This window comes from Cervus elaphus, chromosome 9 (assembly GCF_910594005.1).
Source record: "Cervus elaphus chromosome 9, mCerEla1.1, whole genome shotgun sequence".
Lineage (NCBI taxonomy): Eukaryota > Metazoa > Chordata > Mammalia > Artiodactyla > Cervidae > Cervus > Cervus elaphus.
Window position 1 is genome coordinate 9,648,607 of NC_057823.1, and position 16,996 is coordinate 9,665,602.

Consider the following 16,996-nt stretch of genomic DNA (forward strand, 5'->3'; position numbering starts at 1 on the left):
CCTGCTAATCTTGATCCAGCTGGCCATCATCCAGGCCAGCATCTCACACGTTGTGCTCTGCATAAAGTTAAATAGGCAGGTGAGGACACACAGCCATGCCTCACTCCTTTCTCAGTTTTGAGCCAGTCGGTGGTTCCAGGTCCAATTCTACATTTGCTTTGTGACCCGTATACAGGTTCCTCAGGAGACAGGCAAGGTGGTCGCATAATCTCATCTCTTTCAGAATTTTCCACAGTTTGTTGTGATCCACACAGTCAAAGCCTTTAGCATAGTCAATGAAGTAAAAGTAGATTTTTTTCTGGAACTCCCTTGCTTTCTCCACAATCCAAGAATGTTGGCCATTTGACCTCTGGTTCCTCTGCCTTTTTGAAACCCACCTCATACAATGCATGTTCTTGGTTCATGTACTGCTAAAGCCTAGCCTGAACGATTTTGAGCAAAACCTTGCTAGCATCTGAAATGAGCACAATTTTATGGTAGTTAGAACATTCTTTGACATTGCCTTTCTTTGAAATTGGAATGAAAATTGACCTCTTCCAGATCTGAGTTTTACAAATCTGCTGACGTATGGAGGGCAGCATTTTAACAGCATCATCTTTTAGGATTTAAAAAAGCTCAGCTGGAACTCCATCACCTCCACTAGCTTTGTTTATAGCAATGCTTCCTAAGGCCCACTTAACTTCACACTGCAGGATGTTTGGCTTTAGGTGAGTGACATCAGCATCATGGTTATCTCGGTCACAAGATCTTTCTTATATAGTTTTTCTGTGTATTCGTGCCACCTTTTCTTAATTATTTCCGTTTCTTTTAGCTCATGCAATGTTCCCATGATATCTCCAATTTTTAGAAGAATTCTCTAGTCTTTCCCATTTGACTGTCTTTCTCTATTTCTTTGCATTGTTCCCTGAAAAAAGGCCTTCTCATGTCTCCTTGGTTTTCTCTGAAACTCTGAATTCAGTTGGGTTTATCTTTCCCTCCTCCCTTGCCTTTCACTTTCCTTCTTTCCCCACCTATTTGTCAGGCCTCCTCAGACAACCCTGGTGCCTCGGACAGTAAAATCTGTCTGCCATGCAGGGGACCTGGGTTCGATCCCTGGGTTGTAAAGAGCCCCTGAAGGAGGGCATGGCCACCCACTCCAGTATTCCTGCCTGGAGAATCCCCATGCACAGAGGAGCCTGGCAGGCTAGAGTCCATGAGGTCACAAAGAGTCAGACATGACCAAGTCACTAAGCACCGACAGCCACTTTGCTTCGGGCACTTTTTTGGCTCCGGAAAGGTTTTGGTCACTGACTCCTCTGCATTATTATAAACCTCCGACCATAGTTCTTTAGGCACTCTGTCTACCAGATCTAATCCTTTGAATCTATTCGTCACCTCCACGGTAAGGGATTGGATTTAGGTCATACCTGAAGGGCCTAGTGGTTTTCCACTACTTGCTTTAATTCAAGCCTGAATTTTTCAATCAGGAGTCATGATCTGAGCCACAGTCAGCTCCAGGTCTTATTTTTGCTGACTGTATAGCCCTTCTCCATCTTTGGGGGCAAAGAACATAGTCTGATGTCAGATAGACTGTCTGGTGATGTCCACGTGTAGACTCATCTCTGGAGTTGTTGGAGTGGGTCTTCGCCTTGAGCAGTGTAACTAGGCAGAGGGGTGTCATCCTGAGGACCGGGGTCCCTGGCTTTGGCCCACATGCCATCTGATCCAGCGGACCGCAAACCCTGCAAATGTCAGAGTCCCCAGAATCTGGGTAGTGGTGGGCTGTCGTTAAAGAAGCCACTGGACAATTGCATAGCTGCCTTCCAGAAGTCACTTCCTGCAACAGGAAGTGGGTAATCAGGCCAATCTCCAGCTGGGGACTTGCGGCCCAGAAAACTCCCTCTGCCTCTTCCGTTTGTGGTACAGACGAACACAGAGCTGGCGTGCACCGGGTGCTCAGTAAGTGCAATTGTCTCCCTCAGATACATGTAGGAGAAGGGCCAGGACTTGACATGGGGTGTCCCACGGAGCCCCACTCCCCTCTCACAGGATCTTCCTGGCCAGCATCCAACCCAGAAAGTCCAAGGCCAAAATTTGGCAAAAGAAACCCACAGTTTTTTGCAGGAAAATGAAAAAGGAAACCAAACCCGAAACCTAAACCGAAAGCCTGGCTGCCCTCTGCCTACACAGGCTCCATTCAAGTGTCTCCAAGTCAGAGGATGCTCCTGGAGCTTCTCATTGGTCAGCACCGCTATTATGCTAATCAGGGGGCAGTCCTAGCCCATAGGGGTTCCTGCGACCTCCTATAACTCGTGTTGGAACTTCCCTAAGGGCAGTTCCCTTATGGCACCCACTTTTTAATCACTACAGCCCAGTACCCATGGTGGAAAACTTGGAGGAATTCATCCTGACCCGCCGCAAGCTGCCGCTGTGGCTGGGGCTCCTGCTGCTCCTGGTGGCGGCGGGGCTGCTTGCGGCCCTGATCTACTTCGCTGTCAGGGCCAACAGCTAGGCCTGCCTGGATGGCCTCCGAGTACAGACGGAGTGTCAGGAGGGCAACCAACACCTGCAGCGCCAGCTACACCAGGCTCAGGAAGTCTTACACGAGAAGGAAGCCGAAGCTGCCACCTGCAACCAGACTGTGGTAAGACACTGCAACCCCTAGACAGGCTTGGGTACTTGGGAGGCTCTCCCAGGGTCTTTGTGGAGATCCAGAGGGACCTTGAGACTGCCCCCTGGATGTCTCCACCAGGCTTTGAGGACCTCTAACTCTCCGTGGGGTGCTGGTGTGGGGAGCTTTAAAACTCCCATTACAGGTGTCAGTATCCCTGTAGGGTATGAAGGATCTCTAAACACTAGCGCTTGAATGGGGGAACCTAGAAACTCCACTTGGGCCAATCTTGGGGAGCAGAAATCCCCTCTAGGGGCTGGGAAGAGGACCTCCCCAGCTCCTTCCACTGCATCCTGAGAGCCTTTGAAATTTTCACTTCTGTTCTAACATGGAGGACCTTGAAACGCTCGGGGACATCTAAGTTGGGCTCTGAAATCTTCCCCTACCCGCACCCCACCCCATTTTCTGGTTTTAGGAGGACCTCTTAATGTTCTTTAGTGACTTCCTTGGTGATCCAGTGACTAAGACTTTGTGCTCCCAATGCAGGGGACATGGGTTTGACCCCTGGTCATGGAACTAGATCACTTACAGCAATTAAAGATCCAGTATGTTGCAACTAATACCCAGCCCAACCAAATAAAACTTTTTTTCTTTTTCAAATAAATATTAAAAAAACAAATTTTGGGCAATACCCCCAGTGGATCTGGAAACTTCTTCTAGGGCATAGGAAACCTCCAAATTCTCTTGGAGGGGGTCCTCAAAACTCCCACTTTGAGGATCACACTCATGGGTGGCCCAAAGAGGGTGGGAGGTTGTGCCCATTCTTCAAGGTAGAAGACTGAGGGGCAGGGGAAGGGTTGGAAGGGAAATGAAGGGGATGTGCATCTGAGTGCCTCTGATCCCAGGGCTCAGGGAGGGGTCCAGCACCCAGGCACAGGAGTCCAGGTTCTGACCCTCCCCTCTGATCCAGGTGACCCTGAGGGACTCTCTGAAGAAGGATCAGGCCCAGGCGGCGGAGTTTCAGGGTGAGAAAAACACAGCCCGGTTCCGCGGTGGGGGGCGGTGGGGGTCAGGGATTGAAAAGAAGTAGGGAGGGAGGGTCCCAGGGCTGGGTCGGGAGACAGGGAGGGGTGGAGCTGGGGAGAGGGGGGTGCTCCAGGTTTCCCAGCAGAGGCTCGATGAGGGCCTGAAGAGTCCCGTCCTGGGCGGGGGTCAGGTGAGTGGGTGTGGTCACCGTGTCGACCTGCCCCTGATTCTGTACCCCACCCCCCAACCAGGAGAGTTGAAGATATTGAACCAAAAGCTGAAGGATGCGTTGGCCGAGGTGGAGCGACTAAGGTCTGAGAGGATCCCCCGGGGCACGCCCCTTTCACCCGACTCCCTCGGGAAAAAACCTCGATGCTCAGGCGACCAAGTTTAAGTCCCAGCCTCGTCCCATCTGTGACACAGCCGGGGGTGGGCCGCTGCTCGCTCTCCTGCCCAGCGATTTGGCGGGGAGGAGTGCAGATTCTTAGGGGAGAAGCCTAGAGCGGCCCGAGAGGCCCGGCAGCTGCCTGAGTGGCCCCGATCTCTACTCCAGAAGACAGAGTGAGACCTCCCCCCAAAACAACGCGTCCAGCTGCTCGAGCTTCCTATTCGTTGTGGTCGCGGTCCTGGTCCTCAACGCTCCGCTGCCATGAGATTCCAGGAAGCCGGCTGGTAAGGAGGGGGCAGCTCGCGGGAGAAGAAAGCTCGGAGGGGCCGGGAGTTGGGCTGGGTCAGGGTCTGGGGAGGTGGCCTGTCCTTGGGGCGAGGGTTGGACACGGAGAAGGACCTTGGAAAGGGAGGGAGCACCCAGTGAGTAGGGAGGTCCTGTGGGGGCGGGGCTGGGGGCGGGGCCTGTGTTCTGCCCGTCTCTGAGCCCGTATTTTGTTTTTCGTTTTCTATTTAAAAATTATTTATTTTAATTTTTGCTTTTTGGTCGCGCTGCATGACATGTGGGATCTTAATTCCCAGACCAGGGATCGAACGCGCAACCCCTGCATTGGAAGTGCAAAGGCTTTACCAGCCAGGGAAGTACCTGAGTCCCTATTTTGTTTTTTAGGCCACAGCCTGGACTGGTCTGGCTCCCTGTCTGCTTCCCTGTGAGGCTTCCTGACTCGGCCAGCTCTAAGGGGACCACAGGGCAAGACGGTTGTGGGGGGTGGGGGGATGGGGTAACCTAAGGGGTCCAAGACGGACCAGCTCTGGAGGGATGTCCTGCGTGGAGAAGTAGGGGAGTTGGCCCAAGTCTGCCCTAGACTTGGGGAGGGCTCAGGGGTGAAGAGTGGGGCACCCGCTTCTTGCCGACAGGGTTTCTAGAAAGTCACTTTCTTCTGGCGTCACTTGGCTAGAAAAAGTAAACACCCCTTTGGGGGCGGAAATTGTACTCTCAAGTCTTTGGAGTGTTATTGTGTCACCTCCAAGCACCTGGGGCCTGCCCTGTGGACACCCATTGGCATCCAAACTCAGCCCCCGTGCTCTAGAATGTTCCTTGGGATTTCTGGGGTTCAGGCAGGCACCATCCCACCGCCCCTCCCCCAGCCCTCTTCTCCTCTGAAAGTGAGAGAGAAAGTCGCTCAGTCATGTCCGACTCTTTGTCACTCATGTCGTGACCCCGATAGTCCATGGAATTCTCCAGGCCAGAATACTGGAGTGGGTAGTGTTTCCCTTCTCCAGAAGATCTTCCAAACCCAAGGTTCCAAACTAGATCTCCCGCATTGCGAGCAGATTCTTTACCACCTGAGTCACAAGGGAAGCCCAAGAATACTGGAGTGGGTAACCTATCCCCCTCTCCAGGGGGACTTCCCGACCCAGGAATCGAACCAGGGTCTCCTGCATTGCAGGCGAATTCTTTACCAACTGAGCTATCGAGGGCCTACATCCTCATCAGTACTCCCTGCCTGCAGTTTTCTGCTCTCATCTGCTGGCTGGATCTTCTGATGACAGTGGTTCCATGAGGAAACTGTGGCTGTGATGAGGAACACTTTGTCCTGATTCCCAATCCCTTCCAGCAGAAAGTGCAGGGCTGAGAGTTAAACCTAGAGGTGCAGACGCAGGACAGATCTCTGTCACATTGCCCTGCCACCTCCGGCCCCAAACTCTTATTCATCCTGCAGTACCCAGCTCTGGGAACCCCTCGCCCAGAGAGCCTCTCTGCTTCTCAAAATTGAAGGTTAGGTATGGGGAGTTCCCTGGTAGCTTAGTAGTTAGGACTCCAGGATTTCACTGCCACGGCCCAGATTCAATCCCTGATTGGAGAACTGAGATCCTGCAAACCACATGGCGCTACCAAAAGAGAAAGAAAGAAGAAGAAAAAAAAAACTTGGGAGGGGCTCAAAGTTGAAGGCCTCTGTCTGATAGACCCTTTAACCCACTTCCTTGACCCTCCCATGGCCCCTATTTCCTTCCTCCCCTGTTATCTTCCTTCCTCCAAGTTCTCCTGGAATGCCAACTATTGTCCAGGCAACTTTTTGTGTGTAGCACTAGGGGCAGGCCCCTTGTGTTTGCCCAGGATTCTGCACTGCCCTCTAGCCCCAACCCAGATGGTCTTAGACTCCCCTTCCATGGCTCCTACTGTCTTCCCAGGTGTCCCCAAACCCCATCCCTGCCACAGGCCCCCCTGACAACACCCCCCACCCCCTAACTTCCTCTGTTCCACCCACCCTGACCTTTTCTCTATATATTGATTCGTCAAGTTCCTTCCTGCCTCATAGCCTCGGCCCGTCTCTGCCCTCTGCTCGGAGCTCCTGCTCCTCACCCTGAAGTTCTAGAGGAGGGTTTCTCGGCCTCTGAACTCTTACCATCCGGACTGGACCATTCTCTGTGGTGGGGCTGCCCTGTGCACTGTGGGATGCTGAGTACCTTCCTTTGCTACCAGATGCCCGTAGCACCTTACCGCCAGCTTGTGACAACAACAGAATGCCTCTAGACATTACCAGATTTCCCCTGGGGGGCGCAGACTCAATTCCAGTGAGAATCTCAGCTCTAGAAGGTGAGGCTCAGGTCTCCATCACTTCTGGGCCCCCAGCTCACAGGAGGGCTCAGCAGAAGCTCCTGTGGAGTCCCTTTCCAATGACTGAGGCATTTTACATCTAACAGATGAGGAAACTGACGTCCAGAGAAGTAACTGGACTTGCTCAGGGTTCCTCAGCCGCTCAGGCAGTGGTTGTTCTTCAGTCGTTCATCGTGTCCGACTCTTTGCAATCCCATCAACTGCAGCACGCCAGACTTCCCGGTCCTTCACCATCTCCTGGAGCTTGCTCAAACTCAGGTCCGTTGAATTGGTGATGCCATCCAACCATCTCATCCTCTGTCACCCCCTTCTCCTCTTGCCCTCAATCTTTCCCAGCATCAGGGCCCTCTGCTTCTAGCAGGTTCTCTTGATTGCCAGGAAGCCCTTTTCACATGACTTCAGTCCTTCCACCCTACATCCGTCACCCCCACTCTCAGCTTAGGCTACTGGAAAGTCCCGAAACAGCACTCCCCCTCCCCTACAAGTACCGCTTCACAGATGGAGGAGGCAGATTTGCCTGATATCATGGGTTTGACCTGCTCAATTCTTCCCCCAAACTCCCACCCAATGGCCGGGGTATAAACTTCTCTCCTTCCTGAAAATGTCCCTCTTCCCTGGCTGACTGGGACCCAGCCAGGAGTTGGAAACCAGGCCTGAGGGGTGCTGCAGGGCCTGGGGGACGGGGAGGGGTTCCAGCCCCAGCAGGAATCTGGGAGTGACATGTAGCTGCTCTGTGTCCCTGGCCTGTTTTCGTCCTGGGGGGGGGTGGGCGTGGGTAGGGGGTGGCCTGTCAGGAAGGAACAGATTCTTGTTCATAGTGTTCACTCAGCTCACATTTACTGCACCGCTACTGTGTGCCAGGCCCACGCGGTGGCAGTGGGAACAAGGCAGGTGAAGAATACTTTCTCCGGGCTCACCCAGTCTGATGCCCCAGTGGCTCAGCGGTAAAGAATCCACCTGCCATACATGAGATGCGGGTTCGATCCCTGGGTTGGGAAGATTTCCTGGAGGAGCGCATGGCAACCCACTCCAGTATTCTTGCCTGGAGGATCCCAGGGACAGAGGAGCCTGGTGGGCTACAGTCCATGGGGGTCGCAGAGTCAGACACAACACACACACACACACACACACACACACTCCCCAGTCTGATGGGAGAGGCAGTCTGGAATCAAATACACATAAAATGACAACAGAGCTGAGAGATCTAAAGGGGTCAGAATTAGTGGGGAACGGAGAGGAAGAGATACACTGGCGGACAGAGAAGTCACTGGTAAGGAAGTTAGTTGGGCAAAGAGGGAGGAAAGGTCCCTCGGGCAACCCTGGGATAGGAACGCGCTGGCCTGAAGAGCACTATGCGGGGCTGGAGGGGGCTGGAAATGACATTGAAGAGCTGCTGCGGGGCTCGCAGGGGCAGGAGAAAGGAGAGCGGGGAGGATGAGAAGTGGGGAAGGATAGAGGAGGAGGAGAAAAAGCGGGGAGTAGGGTGGAGGAAGGGGAAATGGAAATGGAAGAGGGTAGAGAGGGAGGAGGAGGATTTGACTCCGGAAAGTCAGGGGAACGGTGTAGGCGCGCCTGGGTCTGATTCACGTTGTAAGGTCGCCCCCTGGTGGCTTAGTGGAGAACGGGCAGGGAGATGGGACGCATCTACCCTTGGGTCTGCGCTCTGGCCCGCACAAAAAAAGTGCGGCCGCCCGAGCCAGGCCAACCTCAGTTGTTTCGAGTAGCCTCCCGTCTTCTAGGCTTGGTCTCTCCATGAACAGAATGGGGGGCAGTATACCCCCAGACCCTTGCCAAGGGCCCCTGGTGCAAAGGGGAGCTTTGCGCAGATATGCTCAGGTGATTCCTACAGAGCCCTACAGCAGGAGCTACGTCATCCTCAGTTTACAGAGGAGGAAACTGAGGCTTAGAGGGTCACATGGGATGCAGAAACAATACTGGAACCCGGGATCCCCAGCCCTGTCCTGGGCTCCGGTAGCTTGGGCTGGCCCTTGGCGTGGGCCCAGCCCCTCCCAATAAACTCGAAACCACCGCCGGGAGGGGCGGAACCGTGGGTGTCCCTGGCTCCCCAAGGTGCCAATTAAATGCTCGTGGCCGTCTGGGGCCAGAGCTGTGGACAGCGGCATGGCCGAGCCCGGGCCGGAGCCCGAGCCGGGGCGCGCCTGGCGGGTGTTCGCCCTGTGCGGGGCCGCAGTATTCCTGGCAGCGGTTGCTGCCGGAGCAGCCCTTCTGGCGTGGAATCTGGCCTCCTCGGCCTCGCGGAGGCCCCGCTGCCCAGAGCCGGCCGCCAACACCACGGCGCCGCCTGGAGACCCCGGACCCGAAGTGGAGGAACTTCGGCGCCGACTGGCAGAGGCTGCCCGGCTCGAGGAGGCCCTGACGAAGCGGCTGAAGCAGGCCGAGCGTGTCCGCCGGGAGCTGGAGGAGGCCCTAAGGGCCTGTGAGGGCCGCCAGGTAGGTGGGCAGGCTGGAGGGCTGGGGAACCCCGAAAACGAGGGGGAGAGGGCGCGCACACACACACCCAGGGATCCCCCTCGGTGCCTTGGTTTCCCCGCTTCCTCAGCTGAGGGAGGAAAATGAGAACAGCACCATTCCTTCCAACTCCTACACGGCCAGTTCACCCTCGTGTCTACCTTCTGACCGAGAAGGTTCCACTAACACAGCTCATTCACTTTGTTGTAGAGCAGAAACTAACCACGGTTGTAAGGCAATTGTAGTCCAGTTTTAAAAAAAATATATGACACAAAGAACTTTAAAAGAATTTTTAAAAGGCTCCACTATCCTCTGCTATTTGCCCCATCACTGGTGGAGGCTGTCCCAGACCCCTGAGCACCCCTGGGAGGGCCCTGTGCTAACCCTCCCCCTAAGTACCCACTCAACAGCCACCCCCCAGCCAGTGTCCAGTGTCCCTATTTTGAGAGAGGGACATTCGTGTCACCTGTAATTAGGAAGCTAAAGTTGGCCTCTTGGAGGAGGTACCAGCCAGGTCCTCCCTTCTCCTCTTGCCACCCCTCTTCGAACTCTTTCTTAACCCTTTCTTAACTCTTTCTTAACCCTGGGCCTCGCAGAAGAACCATCCTCAAAGTCCCAACCACTCACATTTACTAACTACTGTGTACCCCTGTGTACTGGGCCCAGCAGAGGTTGGGCAGCATACGAATTCTGGAAAATTCATTCCTTTTGAAAATTCATCCCTATGCCTTTCCAGCCTGCCTAAGGGAAGGGCCTGGGGCAGCTGAAGTTAAGAGCAGCCTGCCCTGGATTCAAATTATGGTTCTCCCCCAGCCCCCATGAAAGATTCTCAGAGACCAAGTCAATTGCTTGGCAGAATGTCCTACAGAGGTGACCAATACCCTAGAAACTCAATCATCAACCACCATATTGGCTTGTGCTGGTCTGAAACCCCAGTCCCAGGAATCTAGATCTAGCTAGGACTGGAACCGGAGCCGGTGAGCAGAACTAAACCTTTCTATATCGTTGGCCTGGAGCAGGAGTCCGTGTGCAGTCCCTCAGTCGTGTCTGACTCTGCGACCCCATGGACTGTAGCCCACCAGGCTCCTCTCTTTATGGATTTTTCAGGCAGGAATACTGGAGTGGCTTGCCATTTCCTCCTCCTGGGGATCTTCCCCACCCAGGGATCGAACTTGCATGTTCTGAGTCTCCTACACTGCAGGCAGATTCTTTTATCACTGAGCCACCTGGGACGCCCCAGGGGTCAGTGGACCTGGGCAACGATCTCCTTGCAGGCAGGCACCTTTCACCCCAGATTTTAGAGGCCACTTCCGTGTTTTACAACTACAGGACCCCAAATGACGTCTCCCCTAGAAAGGGTCCGGCCCATTCACTTTCTCTCCCGTCCCCCCTCATTTCTACTCCACTCCGCAGAGTCGGCTTCAGACCCAACTGATGACTCTGAAGACTGAGATGGAAGAGGCCAAGGCGCAGGGGACCCAGATGGGGGCTGAGAACGGGGCGCTCACAGGTGTGTTGGGGTGCAAAGGGGTGGGCATGCTAGAGGTGGGAGGAGCCTAGACGGTTCCTAGCTAGGCAAATGACACAGGCAGGTGTAAACATAAAGCAAAGCAACGTGAAAACTCGTGAAAGAAATGCACATAATATGCAAAGGTCAGGCAAATGTCACAGGACAATGCAAACGCAACAAAATACGCACACGCCGTGTAGAGACTCCCCAAAGCCATGTAAACCTCTGAAAAGCTATGCAAATAACACGTAAAGGTCATGCAAACAGCACACAAATTTAATTCCAATACAACAAACCACATAAACAGTGTGCAGACTATAAACTCGGAGTTGGTGTATGCGGAGAGGAGCCCAGGCTCCAGCCTGATCTCGCGCCTTGCGTCCGCAGAAGCCCTCGCGCGCTGGGAGGCGGCGGCCGCTAAATCTGCGCAGCAACTGGACGAGGCGCAGCGGCGCGCACGTACGGCCGAGGCGGAGGGCGAAGCCTGCGCAGCCCGGGAGGCGGCGCTGCGCGAGCACGTGTGAGTGAAGGGTGGGCGGGAAGGGTCCAGGGCTCGGGGCGGGGCGGGGCTGGTCATGTGGGCGGGGCCTTGGGAGAGGATCCAAGTGAGGTCTCATCGTGAGAACCCAGCGGCCGGCTCTACGGGGGCGGGAATGCCCACGTTGGGGCTGGCATTTTTGAGGCATGGGTCCCTGGGGCCGGGCGCATATGGGGGCTCCGAGGGGAGCCGGGAGTGGAGGTGAACGTTGCAATGAAAAGTATCAAGGGAGGGATCGGGGGCCTGGAGGCGGAGCTTCCGGGGAAAAGACTGGGAGTCCCGGAGGAGCGGTCCTGGAAAAGACCAGGGGAGAAGGGATGGGGGTTCCTGAAGCCTGGAATCTTTGGGGAGTGGGATACCTGGAAGAGTGGATGAATGCCGGAAGGTCTCTGGGGATGGGGGTTCTGGTGCTGACGGCCCCTCTCCCCACTCCCGGCAGTAAAGCCCTGGAAGCCCAGACGGGCCCCCAGCGCAGAGTTTCCCAGCCCCGGACCCGCTCCGGGTCCCGACCCCGGCCCAGCCCCCGCTCGCGCTCTCGCCCAGGAACTTCCGGGGGCTGCAGGCGACCTACGCGGCGCGCACGAGGGTGAGTCGGCCCCCAGCTGGACGGGGGCTCGAGACCAGGAGGACAGACCCTGGGAGCCCTGCAGGGACAATCAGAGAGGTGCCCAAGCTGGATGAAATGCTCAGTCGACACCCGTCCACGCTCAGCTTTTGACCCAGCGGCAACCCTGAAACTGTGCTGAAAGAAGACACGACCCTGTCTTTCTGACCATCTAGTACCTATCTACAGACGGGAATACTGAGGTCCACTGGGTCACAAAGGGAGATCGTGCAGAGCCGGGACATAAGTCCCCTCTAAGGACAAGGCCAGTGTTGCCCTCATCTCTCGGACATGAGGACTTAGGGTCCAGCCCTGATCTGGGAGTGACCTGAAGGGCTCGCTTCTCCTGTCTCGTCCTCAGTTTACCTTATCTGTAAAATGAAGGATTGGAATGGTGAGGGCCAGCATATCCTTGACACCAGAACCTGACAAAAATGGCACAATAGGAAAACTCCAGATCTCTCTCCCTTTGAGGGTACAAAGCTCCCAAATGAAATTTTAGGAGAACCAAGTAATACATGACAAAGGGACATAGGCCTGAGATGCAAAGATGGTTCAGTATTGGGAAGTCTGTTAATAAAATTCTCCATGCTAAAAAAAAAAAAAAATTGCCATGCTAATGGATCAAATGAAAAGCATTCTGAAAAGGTCATCAAAATAGCAAAAATTTCATGTGAGATTATACAGTATTTGTCTTTCTCTGACTTACTTCAGTTAACACGCTCTAGATCCATCCATGTTGTTGCAAATGGCAAGATTTTTTTATGAGCCTATTATAAGCAGTATTCCATTGTGTGTATACATACATTGTGTGTGTGTGTATATATATATATATGTATACATATATTAAATTTTCTTTATCTATTCATCTGTCAGTGGACACTTAGGATCTGATCTCCAGACTGTAATCAGATTTTGCCAACTATTTTGATAATGTCCTCTATAACAAAAGATTACCCTGGCTTACACATGTATTAATCTGGAACATTTCTCAATCTGTCTTTGCCAATGACGTTGGCATTTTTTTTAAAGCCCCAGGCCAGTCATTCTGTGGTGTCTGAGTTTGGGTTTTTGTGGCTTCCTCATGATTAATTTGAGGTTAACATTTTTGGCAGGAATGCCTCAAAAACAATTCAACTTAATATTATCTTCTGGTGGTATGACTATATATAGAAAACCCAAGAGAATTAACGGAAGCTTTCCTATATCCAAAACAACGAGGTAGAAAATCCCTTGGAAGACAAGAAAGATCCATTTCACATAGTGTTTCATATCCAGGAATAAGCTACTTTCTTTATTATGTAAGAATCTCTCCTAAATTAATTTTTCAAAAAATAATTCAGTAGAGGGACTTCCCCGGTGATCCAATGGCTAAGCCTTGGGGCTTCCAAGGGGGGAGCCTGGGTTTGATCCCTGGCTGGGGAACTAGATCCCACACACACCAGCTAAGAGCTCCTGTGCCACAATGAAGATCCTGCATGCTGCGACTGAGGCCCGGCACAGCCAAATAAATAAATTTTAAAAATAACTCGATAGAAAACAGGCAAAGAATACGGGCAACCAGTTCATAGAAGCATGCAGATAAAGGTGCCCAGGCTCACTCCTAGAGAAGAAATGCCGACTGAAACAACCCTATGGTACCACTTTCTGCCCACTGGTTTGGCAAGGACAGAAACAAAAACAAGTTAAAAGTCTGTGACTATACACAGTACTGGTGAAACTGCTTGTTGGTACGACTATTTGGGAGGGCCATTTTCTAGACTCTCTCAAAATTAAGTGTTTGACCCATCAATTCTTCTTCAAGCAGTTTTCCTGCAGCCATATTTTTTATCAAGAACATTTTAATCTACAGTCACTTTTTAATTATAGTCTTGGATACTAAGAACCCAGCAGAGTACTTTATTCAGTTTTCACTTTTTTTGGCCACACAGCCTGAAGAATCCTATTTCCCTGACCAGGGATTGAACCCAGGCCCTCAGAAGTAAAAGTTTGGAGTCCAAACCACTGGACTGCCAGGAAGTTCCCAACAACTATATTTAAACGCATACAAAATAATGGACTGAATGCAGTGGAGAATCCTGCGTTTGGATATTGGAACAGAAAACGCTTAGTGAGGAAATGAAATAAAGTCTAGAGTTCAGTTCACTGTAATATACTAAGATTAATTTCTTAATGTTGACAAATGAACTATGGTATATAAGATGCTAATGAGGGAAGAAGCTGTGTGAGGGCTATTCAGAGACTCTGTATTATCTCTGCAAATTTTCTGTAAATTTAAAACATTCCAAATAAACAGTTTACTTTTTTAAAGATAAGGGTGGAGGAGAGGAGAAATGAAGATATTATTACCACATTCTTGGTAATTGCAAAAAATTGGAAACACCCTCAGTGTCCACCAACTGGAGTCTGTTTAAATGAATATGCGTACATCCACGCCACGGAATGCTGTTGGGCGGGTTTGTAGGGACTGGGGCGGTGGGGGGCGGGGGCGCGGGCTGTTTTGTTTTGGGCCAAGTTGCTCTACTTGCAGATCTTAGTTCCCCCATCAGGAATTGAACCGGCGCCCTCAGCCTTGAAAGCACAGAGTTCTACCCACTGGACCGCCAGGGAATTCCCACTGTACAACTGTTAAAAAGGCCAAAACTGACCTTCGCTGAGACCCAGTCATGTAACAAGCAGAAGAGTTATAGTCTGTGTACATCTTTTTAAAAATCGGGACTGGGGGAAACTTTTATCCAGATATCTCTGAAGGAAATCCTAATCACAGCGGTGGCCCCTGGAAAAGGAATCAGGGATCTAAGGATCAGTGCGGGGAGGAAGTCTCATGTTCCTTTGTATTATTCCAGTTTAGTAGCTCAGTCGTGTCCGATTCTTTGTGACCCTATGGGCCGCAGCACACCAGGCTTCCCTGTCCATCACCGACTCCCGGCGCTTGCTCAAACTCAAGTCCATTGAGTCAGTGATGCCATCCAACCATCTCATCCTCTGTCGTCCCCTTCTTTTTGTAGAGTTTGCGTTTTAATATTCACGTGCATATGTTGCCTTTAATTAAAATTCGTCTTGAAAAATGGTACTTAAGAGGCTGGTGTAAGGAGCCCTTGAAACTCTGATCCCCTCCTCAGGCAGTTCTGCTCATAATCTCCCACTCCCGCCCACCTTGGAGGTGGCTTTAAGGGTCTTTACTGGGAGAGGGTCCACCTAGAGGGAGAATTGGACCCCATCCCTCGCGCCAAAGGAGGAGGTGAGGTTGAGGAGAGAAACAGTCTTAACAGCTTTGTTCCGCTACCGACCGCCAGGAGTCGCCCCAGTCTGAAGACCTAGTTGTTGCTGGCTGAGGGCCCAGAACTTGTGAGGCTGGAAGGATGGGTCTGAGACACGCTCCCCCTCACCCCACCCTCCGCCTCCGCCCCCTGCACCCCCTCCAACTCTGGCGTAACTCCAGAAGTGAACAGGAAACAGCTTCTCCTTCTGGAGTCAGCTAGGTCTTGACACTGGCCTCGCCTTGTCTGCCGCCTCAGGGATTTAAGACCCTTCACTGCGCAGCTGTGGGGTCCAGGGCTGATCCACACAAAGGGTTGGACTCAGCGCTGTATACGGAGCCTGAAGTATTTTCATTATTATTCACTTATTCTGCTAACCTCACCTTGGTCATAAGTGCCAGATCGCTGAAAATCAGCGCCAGGGAAACGGGGAGCCACGGGATGTGTGTGAGCAGAAAGGGAACCGTCAGATCTGGTGTCAGACAGAGTTGGGAGAAAAAAGAGGGAGGTGGGAGGCTGGAAGCTGTGGATGCCCTGGGGAGGCCAAAGGACAGGGAGTGGATGAGAACTGGGGGCATCTGGGAGAGAACAGACCCCAATCCCAGGCCAGGACTAAGAACCCCCCAGCTGCCTTGCTTCCCAGACCTCATATCCCTCATATCCCAGGGGACTCATATCCCAGTCCACAGGGCCCGTGCCCCCGGCCTGCTCTTGCTCTGTGCCGTTTCCCTGTCTCATTACCTCTCAAGTCTCCATCTCTCTGTCTCTGTGTCCTCTCTCTCAGGCCCCTGCCCTGGCCGCCCTGTTAATGGTCACCCTGGGATCCCTCCCTGGCTGCAGAAACAGGACTCAGTGGGGTGGCGAGAGGGTTGGGGGCGAGGATGAAAAGGGAAAACCTGGGTGGAGGGCGTTGGGGACAGCAGCAACTTGATCTTGTTGGTCCCCAGTCCCAGGTGTTCAACCAGAAGGCCCAAAGAGGACAGGCTCTTCCCCTCCAAAGGGCTCTCTTTGCCTCCTCTGTCAGTGCCCAAAGTCGCAAACTTAATTTCCTTTGCAATTAACCAAAACCCGAAGACGTTGGCAAAAATGTGGAGGGTTTTCTGAACTTTACTGAAATTTTTCTCCATCAGAAGTTTCACTTCCTCCCGAATCTTCCTGAAGTTCTGCGAGAGTTCTTTAAAAAAAAAAAAAAAAAAAAAAACTTGTTCTCCTTGAGAACTTCAGAGTTCAGTCTTCAGAGTGACAGGGAATTGACTTCCTCAGGACAGTTTTCCCATCTCTGACCAAACAATCAAATGAAATCATATGGACTGTTTTTGATTTAGAAAAAAAAAATTAAAATTGGTGTTGGGTTTTATGATGACCCTCCAAAGGAATTCAGAGAGATTCATACACAAAATTTCCTGTGACTATGACAGATGGTTTTCAAGAAAAAACCAAACTCTCCCATCATCTGATGCATTTGACCTCATGTGAATTCAGGGACCTCCCCCCTCTGGAATTTTCTGGCCAGGAATGCAGGCAGAAAGTGTTTAAAGAGTCTGTTTTTAGAAATTTTAGACACTGCTGGCAGGGGTGTCAATGGAAACTACCTTTTTGGAGGACAAATTGATAACAGCTGTCAAAATATAAAATGTTATTGCTTCAGCACCCAGCAATTTCACTTGTGGAGATTTGATTTCAAATCTTATTCTGTTCACTGAAACAAAAAAATTTAGAAACATTCTAAGTGCCCCTTGATAATTATTATGATAATAAAATAGATGTCCTGAAAACCTAAACAGTGGTCAAAGGAATCAGCAATCTCAAAGTCATAATGTTGAGCAGAAAGAAGTTTCATCATTACCGTTTCCATTAAAAAAAAAATCCAACTTTTTGAAAAACAAGTTATCGGGGAAAAAAAAAAACTTACTGAAAAAGAAACATTACAAATCTAAGTTGTGAGACCAAATTGCCAAAAAGAGTGTTAGTTTTGAGCTTGACCCAAAAGAC

The 16,996-nt window shown here is 51.8% G+C and overlaps 2 protein-coding genes across 3 annotated transcripts; both read left to right on the plus strand.

Moving 5' to 3' along the window:
- The first annotated feature begins 1,862 nt into the window (after nucleotides 1-1,862).
- On the plus strand, nucleotides 1,863-4,997 carry LOC122700854 (bone marrow stromal antigen 2-like). The gene is given in 6 exon segments (XM_043913877.1): nucleotides 1,863-1,938; nucleotides 2,350-2,623; nucleotides 3,561-3,615; nucleotides 3,868-3,928; nucleotides 4,170-4,288; nucleotides 4,674-4,997. Coding segments are annotated over 4 exon segments (480 nt in total). The 5' UTR covers nucleotides 1,863-1,938; nucleotides 2,350-2,359; the 3' UTR covers nucleotides 4,270-4,288; nucleotides 4,674-4,997.
- Nucleotides 4,998-8,689: 3,692 nt separating this feature from the next.
- Nucleotides 8,690-14,059, plus strand: CCDC194 (coiled-coil domain containing 194). Of its 2 annotated transcripts, none has more exons than XM_043911037.1 (4): nucleotides 8,690-9,074; nucleotides 10,506-10,602; nucleotides 10,990-11,122; nucleotides 11,684-14,059. In XM_043911037.1, the coding sequence occupies exons 1-4, from the start codon at nucleotides 8,745-8,747 to the stop codon at nucleotides 11,856-11,858; spliced, it is 735 nt and encodes a 244-aa protein (XP_043766972.1). In that variant the 5' UTR covers nucleotides 8,690-8,744; the 3' UTR covers nucleotides 11,859-14,059. The 2 variants fall into 2 exon arrangements, with proteins under 2 accessions (XP_043766972.1, XP_043766973.1); XM_043911038.1 differs by having other exon boundaries at nucleotides 8,693-9,074; nucleotides 11,580-14,059.
- The last annotated feature ends 2,937 nt before the right edge of the window (nucleotides 14,060-16,996 follow it).